At 48.7% G+C, this 15,752-nt stretch overlaps 1 protein-coding gene across 1 annotated transcript in view; it reads right to left on the bottom strand.

The window, feature by feature from the left end:
* EPHB1 (EPH receptor B1) overlaps nucleotides 1-15,752 on the bottom strand; it is a 409,554-nt gene that overhangs the window by 12,403 nt on the left and 381,399 nt on the right. Inside the window, exon 13 of the mRNA XM_070433462.1 lies at nucleotides 1,949-2,098. Within this exon, the coding sequence (XP_070289563.1) occupies nucleotides 1,949-2,098 (150 nt within the window). The remainder of the gene's footprint in view (nucleotides 1-1,948; nucleotides 2,099-15,752) is intronic.

The raw sequence follows: 15,752 nt of genomic DNA, 5'->3' as shown, positions 1-15,752 counted from the left end.
TTCCCCACCCAAATGTCCCCCCAACCCTATCTATGTATGTGCCAGCCCCTCCCCCCCCCCCCCCCCCCCCGAATAGAACGGCAAACACAATGCTTTGTCACACTTAGTATGCAATGAGTGTTTGTTGAATAAATGATTTGGAAATTCTGGAAGTCTAATATCAGAAATTCCATTTGTTTTCAGCATAGGTGAATGCATTTGCTGAGAATATCTTGAATGTCAAATCTTGCCTGTCAGATAGTTTCATAATCCATTCTATGTGTGTTGAATTGTTCTTAATCGGATTAACGTCCCTGGGCAGGACAAAATGGGGCTGCTTTTTCTGGCTAACACTTATTATTCATCTAGCTGATGTCGTGGGGGAAACCGGGGTGCAACTGATTCCATGAAGCAGCCTCGGCATTAATTCTGATACTTACTGATTCGACATGCTGCAGGAGCAGAGGCGAAGCGTAGATAATCACAGATAATAGAGGGCCCAGATGCCACACATGGTTGGCACTGGGACCTGGTTAAGGATGCAGCCATGTCACTGGCTCTGGGCTGAAGCTACTCTACCCATGGGAGTGGGGAGCATGGTCATAGCAGCACCCAACTCCTCTTTTGTCTCACTGGATAATGTTTTCTGGGCTCCCAGATCACCACCTTTCTCAGTCTTCACCGCAACCTGCCCTGGCTCTGAAGCTCTGCTGGATAGAGGGCTGGCTGAGTGCAGGCCTCTCATTTTACCAGCCTCAGAGCCCACCCACCCACGGAGGTGCTCCAGGTGGGGCTGGGTGCCCCACCTGGCGACCTGAATTGAGAACAACCCTGACTTTTTTGCTGGTAAGTTGAGGAAGATAATAACTACCTCCTCACCCCGCAACCCTGGGTGATAGGGAGAGCAAGCAGAGAACAGAGGTATGCAGGCTTTACAAACAGTAATCCTCTCACTTCTAAGGGAAGCATATGCATTCAAAATGCAAAGGGGGAGTGGGTCCTGGGGAACAGCCTAGGGCAGCCGTGGGCAAACTATGGTTCGCCCGTTTGAAATGAATAAAACTAAAAAAAAAAAAAAAAAAAGACCGTACCCTTTTATGTAATGATGTTTACTTTGAATTTATATTAGTTCACACAAACACTCCATCCATGCTTTTGTTCCGGCCCTCCGGTCTAGTTTAAGAACCCATTGTGGCCCTCGAGTCAAAAAGTTTGCCCACCCCTGGCCTAGGGTCACAGACAGTGTGGAAATCTGGGTAGGACTTTTGATTACTTTTTTCTATCAAAGTGAATCATCCTCAAAAGGTTTCCAAACTTTTAGCAATTGTGGAGCAAAGGCTCCCATCTGGACCACCCCCAATGCCTCTACCTAAAGCATCTCAGATGACCCTTCTCTTTCCTTCCCCACCTTGTCCCTTGAGGGCAGCCTGGGGGATGACCTTCACACAGACAGGATCCCACTCCCGAGGCCTGTCTGAATCTGACCAGCTCTGGGAAGCGTGCTCAGCTCCTCCTTCACTGATAGGTGACACGGGCTCCTAGCAGAATGGATTCTCAGGAAAAATGGATTCTCTGAAGCTGAGAGGTGAGAGCCTCAGAGGCAGAGTGCTTCCCCTCTACCTCCCATGGTGAAAGGAGAACACAGGCTGGGTGCTTTGAAGCACAGTAGACTTTCCTGCTTTTTTGTGGGTCTGATCTATTCATGGTCCACAGCCATGAGAACCAGCCACTGTCTCCTACGTTGGCCTGGGCACCTTTATAGGGTTTGAGATCATTGGGCCTTCACACCTACATGATGGGCTCTTTGCTTCACACATTGGTGCCAAAGAGGTCCCTGGATCCCCCGCCCTGAATGCCTCCAGTTCAGGTTATGATCTGGAGCTGAGAACAGTTAGGAGGGCTTGGCTGCCACTGCCTGTGGGATCCCTTGGATGGAGGTCTGTAGCAATCAGGTGCTGCTGACACTTACGTCTTGGTTGGACATATCCCAGTAGGGTCTCTCTCCAAATGACATGACTTCCCACATGACAATCCCGTAGCTCCAGACATCACTGGCAGACGTGAACTTGCGGTAGGCGATGGCCTCCGGGGCCGTCCATCTCACGGGGATCTTCCCTCCCTGGAAGAAGGAAAAGCCTGGTCAGCCCAAACATCGGGTTTCTAGTTGAAGGCAGATGAAAATAAATAGTACACATGTCTTTCCACTCTCCCACTCTTGGCCCCACTCTCGTATTTCCTGAATTAGGACGGCCAGGATAGTCTGAGCCCCATGGGCAGGTCTCCGTTACTGCACCCAAGGCGCTCAAGATGGTGATAGGGAGAGCAAACAGAGAACAGAGGCATGCAGGCTTTGCAAACAGTAACACTCTCAGTCCTGAGGGAAGCGTATGTGTTCAAAATGCGTGGCCTCTGCTGGTCTCACACCAGGCATGGGTGCACCACATACGAGGTGACGGCTGGTACTCAAACTTGCTTGCCCCCTAATTCCCTGCATACTGATTCTAATGTCACCGTTGGGTGGGAGGAGAGAGTGTAACGGTCCTAAATGCACTACAACATGAAATTCCATACGACATGCAACTGACTACATTGGCCACAAAATTTGGGTCAGGAGAAAGTAAAACAAACGAAAAAGGGGGGGAGGTTTTTCTTGCTCTGCAGCCTGCAGACAACCCTGGGCCGAGGTCCCTGTAGACGCCTGCTGTCCTCCCTGCCCTGCGTGGGAGTCAGCATCAGAGGCTGGAGGTACACTTTGCTAAAGGGCCCGCCTACGTGCATAGCACTTGCCTTCTACCCCAGGCCCTAGGTTTATGTCTCCGAGGTTCACGTCTACTCCTCCTTGCCAGCAACTCCACCCTCAAAGTTCCCACATGGTTCTCTGTTTGGCCCTCTGTTTGTCTGCCAGACCTTGGCCTATTGTGTTTACTGAAGGGATGATACCCATTCATGCGGCCCATCAATCACTAGCCAATGAGCACTGCTTTGTGCCAGGCCCTTTCTGAGAAGCTGCTGCCAGAGATGAGCGGCCAAGGGCCCTGCCCTCAGGCTGCACAGGGGATGGGGAGACAGACACAAAGCACCAGATACTTAAAATGTATGGTTAACAAGATGAAAAGTGATGAGAGTGAGGCCCAGGGGGATACAGGGTATTCTGAGAACCAGAGGAGACTCCCTAACACAGAAGGGGGACAGGAAAGGTATCCAGGAGCAGGCAGAGGGGCAGTTTCCTGGAACCTCTGGTCAAGTGAGGACACCATAACTGCCCCATTCTGCCTGTGTGACCTGGAGCAAGTTACCTAACCTCTCTGTGCCTCAGTTTCTCATTGGCAATATGGGGGTGCTGATTGCACCTACATAGTCAGGTTGCTTTGAGGATTAAGTGGGTCACCATCCATATAGTGCTTGGGATGGGCCTGGGGTAGAGGGCAAGTGCTATGCACGTTAACTATTACTTCACTATCCTCAGTCCTGGAGGAGGAGGAGAGATGAATCAGGCAAAGAGAGGAGAGGAGGGAAGTCCGGGCAGAGGTGCAGGTGCAGGTGCTGGAGGTGAGAGAGAGGTGCTAGCTGCCAGGCAGCAGGATGGTGAAGCATGGTTTCCGAAGGGGAAGTAAAGGAGGTGAGCAGAGGGCAGGGCTCCCTCTGCAGGACACCGATGCCACTCAGAGGGGTAAAGTGGGGGCACTTCGAAAGGCTGGCGTCCAAAACACATCACTCACTAGAACAAATATGCTCCTCAAATTCGATGCTTCATGCAACTACCAGGATCTCACTCCCATGGTCCTTTTGTGATGCCTGGACTCCGCCTCCATAATACATGAAACCTGCCGTTCCCGGGCTCCCCACTCCTCAGCCTCGGGCTTCGGCCGAAGAGGCTATTTTTATTCTGACCGTTCTCACGATCTGTTCAAACCACCAGAGATACATGTTGGACTTTAGCTAAAATACATTAAAAATGTCTAAGAGGCTAAGCTGAGATGAGGGAGAGAGAAGGAGCAAACCGCAAAGTGTATTTTTATCTGGACTCCTACCCAGGGTCTGGGAGAATAGGTGACCTGCTGGGCCTCCCCAGGCACACGCCCAGCTCCCTGCAGAAGGGCCATGGCAGGCTTCTGTGGTGGGAGATGTGCTCAGCGCAAATGCCAGCCACCAGCAACATGGCAAATGCCTGAGAGCAGGCTCGAGCTGCTCAGCAGCAGGGCGCGCTGTTCTCACCACCCCCAGAACAGGGATGGACTTTCTGCTTTTATCTGCATGGCACCCTTGGCTGGGAAAAAAGGTGGAAAATGCATCCAGTGACCCAGGAGTTGTCAAACACTTGGAGGCCAGGGTCCCATAGCTCAGGGGCCCCATGTTGTAAGTCACCATTAGGGGAGGGGGGACGTTGCCACACCTGGAGAGGACCTGGACCAGAGGAGAGGAAGAGAGGGGTTTCTGCTCCCTCATAATACCTGCGTTAAGTGAGGTAGGAGAGAGCAGGAGTTTAACTAGTGTGGGGTGTGTGTGTGTGTGTTTGTTTAAGAGAGAGAGAGAGAGAGAGAGAGAGAGAGAGAGAGAGAGAGAGAGAGAGAGAAAGAGAGAGAGAGAAACAAAGAGAGAGAGAGAGAGAAAAGAAAAGAAAAGGAGAGAGAAAAGAAGGAGGAGGAGGAGGAGGAGGAGGAGGAGGAGGAGGAGGAGGAGAGGAGGAGGAGGAGGAGATGAGAGAGGACTCCATGTGAGAACTGACCAATATGTGTGTCAGAGAGTGAGAGACAGGGAGAAAACTTGGCTATGTAGATCTATGAGTAAAAGAAAGTTATGGCTGCCTGGCCGGCATGGCTCAGTGGTTGAGTGTTGACTTATGAACCAGGAGGTCACGGTTTGATTCCCGGTCAGGGCACATGCCCAGGTTGTGGACTTGATCCCCAGTGTGAGGTGTGCAGGAGGCAGCTGATCAACGATTCTCTCTCATCATTTATGTTTCTATCTCTCCCTCTCCCTTCCTCTCTGAAATCAATAAAAAAATATTTTAAAAAAACAGTTATGGCTTATCTTGTGTGCGTATGTTTGTGTCAGAGAGAGGGGGCGAGGGGATGACAGAGATGTTCTGATGAATTTCAAAGAGCCTATTTGGGAGTCCGAAGGTGTCCTCTCTGCCAAGTCTGGAGCAGACCCCAGGGGTTGCCAGTGACAGCTGTTGAACTGCTATCTCTCGCATGCAAAGTGGCCGTGCTAGGCCCACTGGCAGGGAGCCTCAGCCCTCCTGCCACCTCGGGCCGATGGGCCTCACTGAACACGGAGCTGGGCCTGTCACTGCCACCCCCCATCCCAGCAGGTGGCAGAGGCTTCAAGAAGAGCCTCCCCGGACAGGCAGGTGACAGCTTGTCATGACCAGCTCTCCCACTCAGCCAGGAGAGCAGGGGATGCTGACCTCTGAGGCAGAACCAACGGAAGGCCAAAGTCAGGGGACAGGTGCTTTCCTTCGTGGGAATTTAAACTTTCCTCCCAGCTTTCGAACATTCTATCACCACCCTCCTCTTCTGGTGCTTAGAGGTAATTATGGTGATGACTATTTAACCTGCCTTCAATTATGTGAAAGGATATCTATTAATTTAAAGGATGGTGACCAGCCCCATGGAGGGGACTAGAAGAGAAGGAGGTGGGATGGTATTGCAGCAGGCAGGGTTTCTGCAGGGGAGGAGGGTCCTCCTGCTAGAAGTGACATCTGGACCAGAAGGCCTAAGGCCGACACATTCACCTGACTGCGAAGTGCTCCAAGAGTCCTGGTTCTCACTGGGGCAGGCATGAGGAAGGGGCACAGAGGAGTGGTTTGCACTGTTGGATGGGAAGGAACATGAGGAAAGAATTCGTGAGGGGTGGGGGTGAGGAACAGAGGAGGCTCCCTGGGTAGGAATCTGTATCCACATGGGCAGGGAGGGGCTTCTCCAGGCACCAGAGGACTCCCTTCCCTAGGATGCTGAGGAAGGGAGTCCTCTGGCCTGCATTTGGCAGGGACGAGGTGTCCCTAAGTCTGAGGCATGGGGGTGGGAGAAGGGGAGAGGAAGGAGAAGAACCTCTCCATCATCAGGGCTCTGAGTTCCAAATGACCTCATATTCTCAACTTCCACACACAGCTTGGCATTGAATGGTTGTGCAGCTGAGAAATTCTCTAAAAGTTTCAAATCCACTGCTTCAGACTAATCATGCCTTAACTGAGGTATAAGACACACTATAAAGATTGTGTGTGTGTGTGTGTAATTTGATAAACAAAGTGAAGTCTGGTAGCAGATTAATTCTAATACAGCCATCTTCAGGTTTACTTCCTGATAATCCACACCCACCCCTGCCTGCAGGTGTGATGCCAACAGGTGGAGGCACTTTAGTCCCTCAGCCTCAGCCAGTCTGCAACAAGCATCCTTGCAGCACCCACTCTGCCCAGCATCTTGATGGGGATATGGCAGTGATGAGACTCAGCCAATGCCACCCACCCAGCTCACTGTCTTGCCACAGTGAGATTACACAGACACAGTTTATAGCTTTGGTTCTAGAACCCACCCAATTGCGGAGATTTCCAGGCCAAAGTCTAAACAAAGGACAGATTCCCCTGGCTAGTTACTTACCCTAGAGATGCCCAAAAGGGTAACACTTCTGTAAGTCTGGGCATTGCTACAGTACTCTTCTCTGCCATCCTGTGTGAGACAAAGTCTCAGTGGGCATATTACATGAGTCTAGACCTCCATGCATATTGAGAATGGTGCTCATGGAGTTGTTTATATATTAGATCATGCTGCATGAGGCATCCCCTTGAAGTGATAGGTTTATGACTGAGAGCATCATGCAATGGTTCTGGATTTCATAATGCCCACTCTCTATTAGGTTTATTATATATAGAAAATGTTGGGATGACTGTAAAGATCTAACATGATATGTATGTAAACCACCCAGTATATTATCATTAAATAAGAATGTATGGATTATGTCTCCCAAAAAGATATGTTCAAGTTCTAACCTCCTGTCCCAGTGAATATGACCTTATTTGGAAATTTGGCCTTTGAAGATATAATTAAATAAGATGAGTTCATACTGGATTAGAGTGTGCCAATGACTGGCATCCATGTAAGAAGGCTAGGGGAAGACAAAGAGATACCTAGTAGAGAATGATATGCAGAGACGGGGGCAGAGATGGGCACAATGCATCTAAATGCCAAAGAATGCCAAAGAGTGACAACAACAACCAGAAACTAGGAGAGAGGCATGGAATAACTTCTTCCTGAGAGCCTTAGGAGAGAGCATCACCCAGCCAACACCAGGATTTTGGACTCCTAGCCTCCAGAACTGTGAGAGAAGAAATTCCTGTTGTTTAAAATCACTCAACTTGTGCTACTTGTTATAGCAGTGCTGGGAAACTAACACAATGAGTATATACAACTTTATCAGTCACTAGTTAAATTCCCAGGTGGCAGATCCACCACGAACTACTATTAGAGGGGAGTGGGATTCGGGAGTGAGGGACACCTTGAACATTTTAGGTCAAAACCCAGCAGCTAAACCACAGAGGCCTCTGTTGTATTTCCAAAGTGCTATCGATCAGACCCAGGCCAGTCTACACCATAAAGAACTGCCCTTTGCCTAGCAGTGAGTGCTGTGGGTGAGGACTGAAGGGGCAGCACCAAGGCACTGCCATGATGTGGTATGAGGACAGCAGTGGGAAGGCAGCTCTGATACTGCTGCTGGAGGAGCCACCATCGCTCCTCCTTGCTGGAGAGGCATGGCGTGCCTGAGGGAGAATCCTACCAGCCACGTCCCAGACCAGGTGGCCACTCCAAGCCTGGGTGGCTGGAGGCAGTGTCAATACCCCTCTTCCGGGCATCCCCAGAAAGCCTCACCTGGCGGTTCTCAAGCTTTGCCCATTGGAATCACACTGGGGAAGTTAATTTATTCAGAATCTCTGAGAGTGGTGCTCACACATTGGTTGGTTTTAACAAGCTTGAGGGAATCCTAATGTGCAGTCATTAGTCACGACCTCTGGCCGGGAGCCACGGTGTTCAGGTTTGAGTGTGCACCAGAACCTCCCGGAAGGCTTGTTAAAACACACATCACAGGGCCATAACCCAGACTTTGGAATTTACCCATTCTGGGATAGGGCTTGGGAATTTACATTTCCAACAATTTCCAAGTATGGTTCCCAAACATGGAGAACCACTGGCACAAATCAACCCCTACAGTAAGTAATGTCTAAGTAACCCGTAGATCAACAAGCATAAGTCGTTGATTGAGTGAGGTCTCATCTTGAATACCAACTCTGGTCATTGTTAGTGGCTGCGTTTAGGAGGATTCTGAGGCTCCCTCTGAGCTCAGCAAGCAAGAGTGCCATGACTGATGAGAGATGTCTTACCCAGAGTAAGGGATGGGAGGTGGTATATATGGCAAATATTTGCCAACACTGAACTAAAAGCTCAAAAGATCTCCAAATGACAGAAAAAAAGGCAGTGACAGGCTTCCTGGTTTCCATCAAGTCTATCTGTGGCCCCAGGGAAATGGAGGGAGAGCTGAAGTTCACATCGCAGAGCAAGCACCCTCTGGATGGGCCCTGGGACTCTCCGCTTGGAGCAGGACCACCCTGGCAGCGAGGGTGGCCAGGCTTGGTGAGGCATCTGCCCGCTCGCTCGTGAGAGGGACTCTGCTCTGCCCTCTGTGAACAGGTCAGATACAGATGGCCCTGACCTCAGGGGGACCCATGGGACACGCCCTCCTCCTGTTCCCCAGTCCTGTCCACTGCCCTGGACTGAGACGTCCGCCGTGGCTCTAAGTGTTAAATTAAGAAGGCATTTTAGAATGAATGTCTCTATTTAAAAGCACTCTGAAAATACACTGACCCTTTTCCCCCAACCTAATCAGCAAAGTGATTTTTCCAGATAAGGCCCGTATCAGCCAAGAAGGAAAAGAAGTTTCAGCCTAAAAGGTTATCTTTCTCCGAATGCTACCAGCTTCTAACAGCCAGTGGAAATGGCTTCTGGCTGCTGAATCGCTACTGAGTCTAGATAATAAAGAGGCCGTTCCTCGCTCCCCAGGATGCCAGGAATTTGCATGAAAACAGTCTCTCCGTTTTCTGAAAGAGTTCATCTGGCCCTGCTGCTCCTTTCTTTCCAGGAGCCACAATCTTGATGGTGACACTGTAATTTATTACCATGCTAAGGATTATGATGCAACATACAGAGTTAGAACCTGAGGTGGGGAACAGGCAAGCGGGAACAGGTAAGTTTGTGGAGAGGATGGTCTTATTTGTCATGCAAATGGCACACAGAACAGAAAAGGGCTGGGAGAAGAGACAACCCCACAAGACACACTGCATTGGCTGCCGACAAAATTGTTTCTAAATAGAATGTTTTTCAAAGCTTTTTCCCCCCTTGAAGCATTAGCTGCTCCTCCGAAATGAATGGCACAATGTATTTTGTACTAGTAATAAAATATGTGATTTGAATAACTACAAATGTAGAGATTTACAGTCGGTGGGGTCCTTGCTGCCTTTCCCCTGAGCTTTGTGGGCACCGAAACCCTTCTGTGAGATGCTGGGAAAGGTAATTGCAGCCCCAACATCATTTTCCAGCAGCTAGAGAAAGGCCTATTTGGACATAAATTAACTAAAAATATGCGATGATAGTGTGTGTTTCATGTGTGAAGAACAGAAAGGCCACTTGGTGACGTTTCCCAGCTGGGGACAAAAAAAACCACAAAACAAAAGCCCTGTTCCACCCGAACAGACGTTGTTTCTCTGTGCTACACTGTCAAGGCAAACAGCTGTCTTTTACTACTCACCCCCAAATAGCCTCTGGAGGCTGCGATGTGGGCTTTATTATTATTATTTTATCACACAGCACGTCTCAAGTTTGTAATTGTTTATAATTAAAAAGAACGGATGGAGAGACAAGGGCTAAATAATTCACTGGCTGCCTTCATTCATTTGGCAAGGAGGCAGTGGGGAGGCTCTCTGGGCCAGGCCCAGGTGAATGAAAGGAAATGGAACAATACCGCTTCTGCCCTGAGCGGGGCACTGTTCAGGGAATCTCACAGTGAATCAGCTCAGGGATGGTTCAAGCTTGGCCTTTCCTTGTGCCACCCCCACAGCTTGAGCCTCCTATGGGTCCTCCTGAACAGTCAGCCCCAGAGAGAGCGGCTGGATGAACTGGCCCAGTGGGCTTTAGTCTCTGCACTTTGCCTACAGAGGGAGCCGGTACCCATCAAAGACCTGGTGGGCAAGCATGTGCCTGCTCTGCTGCTGAAACAAAAACTCCCCACTGCCGCCCTGGCTGGTGTGGCTCAGTTGGCTGGAGCATCGTTCTGTATGCTAAAAGGTTGTGGGTTCGATTCTTGGGATTCTCATTCAGGGCACATACCTAAGTTTTAGGTTAAATCCCCCATCGGGGTACGTGAGGAAGGCAACCAATCAATATTCTCACTCATGTGGATGTTTCTGTCTCTTTCCTCCCTCTCTTCCTTCTACTCCTTCTCCTCTCTCTAAAATCAGTAATAAGCATATCCTTGGGTAAGGACTAAAAACAAAACAAGACAAAACAAAACTCCCCACTCCCTAGGGAGAGGTGTGTGTGTGGGGGGGGGGGGGGGCGCTTTAGGCCCTTTGGATGACAAGGTTGGCAGGGAGGACCAGGGAACAGGGCGGGCAGGGTTGAAGAGGAGGCTAGCAGGTCACCCTGCTGTCTACCCTTCCCTTCCTGGGCCGTGTCCAGTGTGTATTCATTGCTTTTCTGAACGTGTCAGGAAATGTGCTTTCTCCTGGAGACCCTCATCCCTCCTGCTTCACTGCTGTCCGCCCCTAGCCCTAGGCCACCCCAAGAGACCACAGTCCTCTCCTTTTCAGCCTGTGAGCCCTGGCTCTCCCACTTGTCCCCATGTTTCTGTCAATAGGCCATGACAGCCCCCCACCTTTGCCCCGTGTGTCTCCCATGACCCTCAGGCTCCTGAAGCTCTGAGGTAGGGCCACACCTTCCATGGCAATGTGGCTGGCAGGGGATCCCGACAGTGAGCGGCGAGAGATGGGGGCTGCTGGGGCAGGTGGATTCTGTCTGCGGATGGAGGCTGGCCTCTTGGAGACCTCTGTCCCGCTCTGTGGGGTTTATTCCATTGTCCTTATTGAGTTTCCCTGTCTCTTCATGTGATGTCAGCATCTGACAGACTGTCGTGGCAACCCATTTTAATAGGTATAGCAGTAGGTAGATTCCTCATTCACAGTGTAATTTTTGATGCCTTACCGATGTTCACTAGCCACACCTCTAGTCTCTCTTCCTGCCCGACCCTCCAACAGCTATTTAAAAATCATTCACATTAAATAGCTCAAGTTCTTCTGGCCTCCTGAACTGCACCCCCTTCTTGGCACGGTTTCTCCCTTGAACAATCAGGGAAGTTATAACCAAGTCACTTAAACACTCTGTCTTACTGTCTCCACCTGCCAATAGGGATAATAATGCTTAATTATCTCAGAGGGCGGATGAGGAGCTGTTAGCTAATGCTGGTGGAGCGAGATATGAGAGTGAGTGAGCAAGGCTGCTCCACCTGCCTCCGGCATGAGCCCTGTTCTCTGGGTGCCTGTGGCTGGAGGGATGGCCAGGGAGATCCAGAGAGAGCCCCAAAGACCATCGCGGGTGGAGGGTCAGCTCCTTCCCTGGTACTTTCCCCACCAGTTACCTAAAGCACCTATTCTGAGGTTCATTTTACAGATTCTGGAAGCTAGGGAAGAGAGGAGAATGGCCATGGGTCCACATCTTGTAAAACGTGAAGGGGCAATTGGCACCAGGTCCTTCCATTCCAAACCCTGTGTTGCCTGTTCCCCATAGGGGGTAACAGGAAAGAAGAAGGAAAGAAAACTGGTGATGTGTGTCCCTGTGTATGGAGGGCAGGTGGCATCTTTTCTCTCCCAAAGGAGAAAAAACACTTGGCTTCTGTTTCACTTTTACAGAGCACGAAGCTCCAAACTCTCAGGCCAGGGTCCCATTCCACCCCTGCCGTCATCACCCCCAGACTGTCCACATCCCAGTGAGTTTTAGGGTACAAAAAGCCACCTGAGTCTGCTACAGTTTTTTATGTATGGGGGACATTTATTGTGAGAGAAGAATATGAAGGTGTGCCTGCAGGTGAAATGAGAAAAAACATTCATTGGTTTCTTGTTAAAATAAAGCATCAACAAGCACAGTGTACGTGAAGGAGTAAGTGAAGAAGACCGATGCTACTTTGTATGTGTGTGTGGTGGGGGTGATGAGGAGTGTAAATTGGCAAAAAGTTTGGGGAAATAAACTTTCTCCCCCCCAATTTAAAATGTGTAATTCTTAACATCACCACAAGGGGCAGATGAATATCAGGTGCCTCCAGATGTGATCCCCTGAGGACAGTCATTTATGCAATGTCCAGTTCATAACCTGGGTCTGATCATGAGGAGAGATCATACAAACCCCAAATGAGAAAGGTTCTATTAAAAAAGGGGTCCTGGCTGGTTTGGCTCAGTGGATGGAGTGTCGGCCTGCGGACTGAAGGGTCCCAGGTTTGATTCCGGTCAGGGGCATGTACCTGGGTTGTGGGCACATCCCCAGTAGGGGGCGTGCAGGAGGCAGCTGATCGATGTTTTTCTCTCATCGATGTTTCTAACTCTCTATCCCTCTCCCTTCCTCTCTGTAAAAAATCAATAAAATATATAAAAAAAGGACAGTATTCTTTAAAAATGTTATTAGGACAAAACAAACAAAAAAGGCTCCAGGAATGTCCTAAATTAAATGGGACTAAATTAATATAACAGTGAAACACAATATCTGATCCTAGAGTAGATCTGTACTAGCAGGAAGAAGTGCTAAAAGGACATTTTGGGATCAATTAGAATAGAGACAGAAGATTAGAGAAACTATTTTATCACTCTTAAATCACTGACAATGATAGCTATACTGTAGTTATGCAAGAGAATATCCCTATACTTAGAACACACAGAAACACACAGAATATATGGGGATAGAGGTCCATGATGTATGCAACATACCTTCCAAGAATTTAGAAAAAGAATACCTGGGGTGGGGGTGGGGGGAGCAGGCAAATAATACAGAAATGGGGTAAAATAACAATAGGTAAAGAATCTGGGCAAATGTTATATGGATGTTATTTGTATTATTCTTATTCTTGAAACTTTGTTTGAAATTTTTTAAAAAATTGAAATGTGTAAATTCTTTGATTCAGCAAATTCTCTTCTTAGATTTCTTTTACAGAAATATCTATCCATGTGTACAGAAACATCTCTATATAAGAATATTCACTGAAGCACTGTTTGAAATAATACATCAGAAGCACCTAGATGGCCATCCCCAAAGAGCTTGTTAAATAGTTTCTACAGTTCATTTGTGCAAAGGATGCCTGAGAAAGAGCCTGAGAAAACCTACAGGCAGAAACAAAAGGTCTCCAAAGGCATGAGGTAAGGTACTGAGAGGGGAAAAAGTCATATTCGTGGTACATCATTAAGTAACAGAGCAAGTTGATGAACAGATCAGTATATATAGTATGAGGCCATAAAAATTATATAAAAACAATACACACGCACAATACACAATAAAGTTGGGAAGGAAACCTATGAAACTATTAATGATAGTGACATCTGGGATTTGGGTGGGCGGAGTATGTTTCATTTCTTCCATTAAACACACTTTCATATTTTGATATCAAATATATGCTTGATGTGTAGCAAATGAGCATTGCTTTTATAAATAAAACGATAACATTTTTTTACATGTAGAATTCTAGAAACTTCTTTAGATCCCTTTCTTCAGATGGGCTGACCCTTCATGTTGGACCAATAAGCCCCTCTCTCCTTGCCTGCTCTGGGATCAGGAGTTGGGGAGGGAATGGGAGGTTATGATGGTCACAGTCTGGTGAGTGGGACTGGTGACAACAGTCATTAAGAGCCACAGGGAAAGGGTCAGGTCTGGGTTGGAAGAACAGAAACTGAGGGTCTCTTCCTCCCACTGCAGAGAACCTGGTGATAGTGCTTCCTGGGTACAGGGGCTCCTGCTCCATTCTACACTGACTGCTCTCTTCCTCGGTATCTCGGATCTCCAGGGACATGTTTGTCATGCATTAATTAATTTCTTACTCATTCCACACACTGTTACTGAGCGGCACATGGAGGCTCAGGGATACTGTGAGAAAAGAGGAAGCCAAGCCAGCTGCAGGGCTGGGTAAGAACACGAGGAGGTGGCAGACGCTTTGCAGAGCATCTGAGCAGGCTGGAGGAGGGCGCTGCCGTGAAACCAGGGTGATGAGAGCACGGTGGAGGCTGGGTCACGGGCCCAGATGCCTGTGGTTGTTCCCAATCTCTCATGCTTCTGGCCTAGGATTCTATTGGCCTGCCTAGTCCTGCACAACAGAACCCTGTCTTGGGGTGTGCTGGGAGACCTGGCTTGATTTAGACTTTAGCCAATGCTGCTTGCATCTTATTTTTCCTTTCCCCATGGGTATGTTTTCTGACCTACTTTGGGATATATACATTTTGTCATTTCTTAGAAAACCAACTCCTGGAGTTACTCCCACATTCCCAGCCCTAACTTTCCTCCAACCTGGTGGGTCTAGATCCCTGGTCCTTGCCTCCCTACCTGTCCCTCTTGGGCCCATGGGAGCCCAGGGATGGATTACTATATGGGTGTCTCAAAGGCAGCCGGATTCTTAACAGTGGGAGAAAGAGACCCCTTAGTGTCTGCTCCTCTAACCCTGGACTTGAGACTCTTCCAGTGGCTCTTAGTGGCTGTTATCACCAGTCCTACTCACTAGACTTGGGGCCTTCCTAATCTTGCCACAGCCTTGAAACTCTGCCTAGAACTGTGGGGCCAGTGTTTCAGAATTTTCTGGAAACATCTCCTGCTGCAGTCTAAAGACTCTCTCTTTTCAGAGGGTCCAGACCCCATTTTATCTGGGACTGGTAAACTATAAGTTCCTCCCTGCCCCCCCCCCCCCCCCGCAAAAAAAAAAACCCAAAAACAACAACCCGCAATTCCCATTTCTACCAGTCATGGCTTCCCAACGCCTGGGAACCCATATCCACTGTTTCCTAGGAACCCAAAAGGCTCAGGAGATAATCCTCAATCACAAGTCAAGAGATGCCCCGAGTTCTTGAGATCTGTAACCTCTGCACATGGTAAGCCAGCTGGCTTGTTGATCCTGGAGTTTCTAACTCCTATAGGAACATTTCAGTATATCCCACGATCTATAGGACTTTCACCTTTCTGGCCTCTCCAGGTTGTATTTTACTCCCTGTGCCCAAGGACAGGTGAGATGAGGAAGGTGGAGGACAAGGCATCCTAGCTCTGAGCAGAACAGGCATGAGGGAAGAGAAGCAGAAATTTAAAAACTAGCATATTTGTAGGGCAGAAAGGAGCTTGTCTGCTTTCCCCTTGTCATGCTCTCCTCTCCCCTTCAGGTAGATTACAGACTGTTTAACTCACAGGTGTGGGAAGAGTAGATAGTGATGGAACGAGACCAGATCTGAAGAGCCATAGCCTAATACAGTGAATGGCAACCTTGGAACAGATGAGAAACTTAATGTTTTTTGTCCAAAGGTCATTCCAAAACATCCCGGGTAAAAATCAAAGAGAATGTGATCTTCAGAATGTTATTAGGTTGAGTTTCCAAGCAGGACAAAGAAACAGTTTATTGGGTTACAGAACCATCTGAAATATCCCCTTGTCAATGACAAGTGTTGACACAGTGGCTGGAGTTGGAAAACATCATCTTGCAGCCATGATAATACAGACCAG

Source organism: Myotis yumanensis, unplaced genomic scaffold (assembly GCF_028538775.1).
Source record: "Myotis yumanensis isolate MYYU_CA2020_CCGP unplaced genomic scaffold, mMyoYum1.0.hap1 SCAF_14, whole genome shotgun sequence".
NCBI classification, from domain to species: Eukaryota; Metazoa; Chordata; class Mammalia; order Chiroptera; family Vespertilionidae; genus Myotis; species Myotis yumanensis.
This window is presented reverse-complemented; position numbering and strand designations above follow the sequence as displayed.